Below are 5,469 nucleotides of genomic sequence, written 5' to 3' on the forward strand. Positions count from 1 at the left end.
ACTAAAATGGATGTAAGAAACTCCATGTCTACGTTTCTTTTTTAACAAAATATTTAAAGAAAAAATGAAAAATATAAAAGTTGCTAAAATGGGAAATACTGCGCAGCATTATTCACTGAGCGTGACGATGATGAATAACCGAAAACTGCCAAATGAGTTAAGTGATAAGTGCCACGTAATTTTGGATAGAGTGTTATGCACCACTTGTTTCATTCCCATTTATGATTTTACCCAAGTAGCTAGCCAATACCCTATTCCGTATTGTTCTTCCGGTGACATGCTTTTTTCCTTTCCATCCAGCTGATAATACACCCTTCAGTCCCTATCTCTTCTTATTCTTATTATTCAATGGCCTCATCATCAGTTTCAGCCACTTCTCTTAGGTTCGCACAATTTCTCAGTTTGTCTAGCAAGACTACCCTCCAGGTTCTACATACATCTTGTTTATTCATATTAATTTAACAGCTTTGTTTATTCTGAACATGTTATGTTTTTTATATATTGGTAAAACTTGTAGGCTAGTTCAAGATTTGGGGCAGTTTCTGTGGGATGGAGCAGGAGGAGCTTTCCTTCTTTAAGATCCTCTCGCTTCCGCATCTGTGCGGTTAGTTAGTTATTTATTTATTTAGTTAGCTGGTTAGTTACATTCCCCTGTTTGGAACTGAAACTCATTTAATTTAGTTAGTTATTTGTTTGTTAAAAATGATATGACGCAGGCACAGCCTGAGACAGTTGACAAAGTGTGCGAGATAGTGAGGAAGCAGCTTGCTCTGCCTCCGGAATCTCAACTTACCCCTGAAACCACCTTCACAGCACTTGGTGCTGACTCCCTTGACACTGTATGTACTTGATATTCAAATAAATACTATATATTATATATCTTTCATCATTTATTTTTCATAATTCAGTACAGGTGTTTGTTTTTAATATATGCATTCATTGATGCAGGTGGAAATAGTGATGGGTTTGGAGGAAGAGTTTGGAATTAGCGTTGAGGAGCAGAGCTCTGAAAACATCACTTGTATCAAAGAAGCTGCTGATTTGATAGACAAACTCCTTCAAAACAAAACTCCCCCTAGCTAGTTGTGTGCCCACAAGCTCAATTATATCCATTGCCAAAAAAACACAAAAAAAAAAGCATTTCTTGAGAGCACAAGTGTAACTGAACGAGGTTAATTGAATTTTGGATTAGACATGTTCTTTAGGTGGATAATTAGTATTTTTATTTTTCCATTGTGAGCTTTATTTGACGTTTGAACTTACTATCTGTTGTAAGACTCTCCGAATATGTCTGTTTTTGCCGTCAAGCTTCAGAAATTATTGCATGTTGATTTTATTCCAGAAAGTGAGATTTCAACCTTGGTATTAGCTTTTGCAGGATGGTATCATACGCCATGTTTGTTCTGTTGTAGGACTTACCATATCAGAATAAAGTACTGGCTAATCACGTGTATACAATAGCGTCTATTGTGGCTATGGTGCTTTAGAAAATACAACCATGCCAAGTGTGGACGGATATAAAAGGGGTTAAATGGCTTTGTTCCTTCCAAAATTTTAAAAAACTATATCTATGTATGAAATATTTGTTAAAAAAAAGGAAAAAGGACATATAGGTCTCTAACTTTTTAAGTTTTTGATAAATATATCTCTGACAAAATTTAAATACAAAAAATTTTTCGACTTTAACAAACGGGGGACAATTAAATCCTTCCGTTCATTTGCCTCTCATACACCAAATAGAATTGACTGACGTGATTGAAATAGTGTCCAAGTGTCCGTTACGGTGTCATGCTAGAAAGAGGATAAAACTCAAAAGACAAATAAGTCCCTGCTGATAAAAACGACATCGTTTTCAAATAGGGATAATTGGAATCGAAGCCATGAGCGTCAACATGGTGGCAGTGGCGTCCCTGGCCACTCTATCCATCACCATCAGCTTCACTAATTCCAAATCACTTACTCTTTATTCTTCTTCTTCTTCTTCTTCTTCTTCTTCTTCTTCTTCTTCTTCTTCTTCTTCTTCATTTCTCGGCTGCTGGCCTTCTTCTAATTCAACTCTTCGTCGTCATCCTTCTTCTTGAGCCCTCATTCTCCGTTGCGGCACCGCCGCCTTTGCCTCTTCCTCGTTCCCTTTCACTTCTCCTAATTCCAATTCAAGTTCCGTGGTATCATTCTATTCTCACTATTTCAATTTCTATCTTCCTTTTCATTAGTTGATCCTGTAATTGACTTTGCTTTTCAGTTTGTGGCTGCACTTGGAATCGATGCACATCCTGAGCGTGATTACGAGCCTCTTCAGGTTATGATTTCGGGTGTTCCTGCTTTTAAAAAAGGCACTCAATGCGAGCTTATCAAACACAAGGTTGGTTCGTTCCCTTTCCCTCTTTATTATGATTATTATCAATCCCTTTCTTCCTTCAACGCTTTACTTACTCATTACTCGTATGTGATTTGTGAAGTACGGTTTAGTGCACGTTGCTGCCGATGATTTGCTTAGGGCTGAGATCACCACTGGCAATGATAATGGAAAGCTTGCTATATGTTGTATGTATGTATGCATGCATGTACGTGGTTGATGTGGGGTGTGTGTAGATGGTGAAGGATCGTCTCTTGAAGCCTGATGCTAAGAACTCGATGGATATCTGTGAAGCTTGTCTCAGGCTACTGCCCTCAAACAAAGTTGTTTTTATCAGCAGGGACCTAGTTGTTTTTCGAACTTTATCCCCCTTTCAACGTGGTACCGTAAAGGATACCTGGACACCGTTTTAACCACATCATCCAGTTTCGTTTGGTGTATGAGAGACAAATGGACAGAAAGATTAAATTGTCTTCCGTTTATTAAAATCAGGAATTTTTTTTGTATTTAAATTTTGTCAGGGATATATTTGTCAAAAACTTAAAAAATCAGGACCTATGTGTACTTTTCCCTAAAAGAAATAAAAAATATTATGTGATTTAATGACTTTATATGTATTATTTTTAGAGAAATGTTAGGAACTATCAGAATTTATTGTTTTTTTGTCATTACTTAGTCATTAATTCAATTTTTTTAAGTCTAATTTCTTTATTTTTGTAATCTAACAACATACTTTATCTTATACTTTTAAACATTAATGATTAACCGATGGCCAAAACAATCAATTATAATGGCCATCTAACATTCTTCTTATTTTTTACAATATTTATATTTTAATTTTTTTCACTTATTAATATTTTTTTTACTTAACCAATTTAATATCATACACTCAAGTTTTTGCACTTTTTTAATTAATTTCTATACTCATCTCAATATCCAATTTTTAAAAAATGAATAAAGTATCATTTTTTTCACAACATTTAGAATAAGTTCCAAAATTGTCTCTAACATTTTTAAATCAAATTAATATTATTCTTCTGTCAAATTGGCAAACACTTTGTTAACACTGTTGCACACGTGGAGTTTAAGTTAGTGAGCCCAAAGGTTAACATGGACAAGACAGCATCTTCGTACCCATTATAACATTCACTATAGCAAACACAAAAGTTTGAAGAAACAGAACACATCAACGTAATCGTTGCCATTCCAGTTGTCTTAACCATACCCTTTTTACTCTTTTCCGAGCTTGATTGCAGGGAGTGGTTACAGATTGAAGGTAGTTCGTGGATCGTTTTTGGTTGTGTAGCATGATAGCCTAGGGTTTCACTCTCTTCACGCATTGATTTCGTTCTACGAAGGTATGTATGAAGGAAATTATTTTTTCGGGTTTTTATACAATAGTTCAACGAAGAACGATGGCTATGTGTGAGATTGTTTGCATTGTAGGGTGTTTTTATTTTTTGTGTTCCCAAAACAATATTCTTTGTTTGCGTTAGTTAGGGCATGAAGTTTCTTATTTTTGGTGATTCGATCTTGGCTTACTGATGTAAGACTTTAGTAGTATTTTGTGATATTTTGCCTAGACTAATAGATACATTTATTCAAACAATTTTGTTCATGTTGTTTGGCTATGTTTATCTAATGCAACAGGGTATGTGGTTTAGGATGAGTTATTTTAGTGTTAAAGTTTATCACCAAGAGAGGTTTAGACTTCAAGAAGGGTCTTTGAAGTATTGGGTGGAGAAACAACTATTATAGGCTGCCACAACGAGGATGAGTAGAGCCTGATTGATGTTTACGAGCTAGTGAGCAAACAAGGATATTTAAAGAAAGATAATGCAGTAATGTGGTACAAATCAAAAGAGGAGGGTACAGAAGAAAACTTAAGGATGCTACGAAGCGACAAAGATGCAATGGATATAGTCAATATTGGGGGTCAGGGAGGATATAGTTGAGTTTTATGTGGTTCACAAAACTAGATATATCTATCAAGAGGCTGAGGATGTCCAAATGTTAGGGAGTACTAAAACTTCAATGCAAGTGGAAGAAGATAGATCTGATAGGCCAGGTGGTACACGAAATTGTGATCATCAACAATGGCGCCAAAAACTTGGTGCTCTCAAACGTGAATCACACTTTGTCACAACTTCGCATAACTAACAAGCAAGTGCACTGGGTCATCCAAGTAATACCTTACGTGAGTAAGGGTCGATCCCATGGAGATTGTTGGTATGAAGCAAGCTATGGTCATCTTGTAAATCTCAATTAGGCGGATTCAAATGGTTATAATGGTTTTTGAATATAAAGATAAATAAAGCATAAAATAAAGATAGAGATACTTATGTAATTCATTGGTGAAAATTTCAGATAAACGCATGGAGATACTGTGTTCCTTCTGAATCTCTGCTTTCCTACTGCTTCCATCCAATCATTCTTACTCCCTTCCATGGCAAGCTGTGTCGGTTCTCGATCATGTCGAAATAGAATCCAGTGATTCTTTTGCGTCTGTCACTACGCCCAACACTCGCGAGTTTGAAGCTCGTCACAGTCATCCCATCTCAGATCCTACTCGGAATACCACAGACAAGATTTAGACTTTTCGGATTTTAGGAATGGCCGCCAATAATTCTAGCTTATACCACGAAGACTCTGATCTTGCGGAATTGAGGCTACGAGATACGCGCTCGATCTAAGGTAGAACGGGAGTGGTTATTAGGCACGCGTTCATAGGTGAGAATGATGATGAGTGTCACGGATCATCACATTCATTATGTTGAAGTACAGCGGATATCTTAGAATAAGAATAAGCTGAGTTGAATAGAAGAATAATAGTAATTGCATTAATACTCGAGGTACAGCAAAGCTCCACACCTTAATCTATGGTGTGTAGAAACTCCACCATTGAAAATACATAAGTGATGGTCCAAGATTGGCCGAATGGCCAGCCCTATGAAGGTCTAAAATCGCATACACTGATTAAAGATCCATCAAAAGACTTTGAATACAATAGTAAAAAGTTATATTTATACTAAACTAGTTATTAGGGTTTACAGAAATAAGTCTAAGTGTAGAAATCCACTTTCGGGGCCCACTTTAGTCTGTGCTTGGGCTGA

General features: G+C 36.3%; 1 protein-coding gene across 1 annotated transcript; it reads left to right on the plus strand.

The window, feature by feature from the left end:
- Window positions 1–203: 203 nt before the first annotated feature.
- Window positions 204–1,336, plus strand: LOC130970015 (acyl carrier protein 1, chloroplastic-like). Its single transcript, XM_057895952.1, has 4 exons — window positions 204–426; window positions 518–604; window positions 717–839; window positions 949–1,336. The coding sequence occupies exons 1-4, from the start codon at window positions 349–351 to the stop codon at window positions 1,081–1,083; spliced, it is 423 nt and encodes a 140-aa protein (XP_057751935.1). The 5' UTR covers window positions 204–348; the 3' UTR covers window positions 1,084–1,336.
- Window positions 1,337–5,469: the final 4,133 nt, after the last annotated feature.

This window comes from Arachis stenosperma, chromosome 3 (assembly GCF_014773155.1).
Source record: "Arachis stenosperma cultivar V10309 chromosome 3, arast.V10309.gnm1.PFL2, whole genome shotgun sequence".
Taxonomy (NCBI): Eukaryota; Viridiplantae; Streptophyta; class Magnoliopsida; order Fabales; family Fabaceae; genus Arachis; species Arachis stenosperma.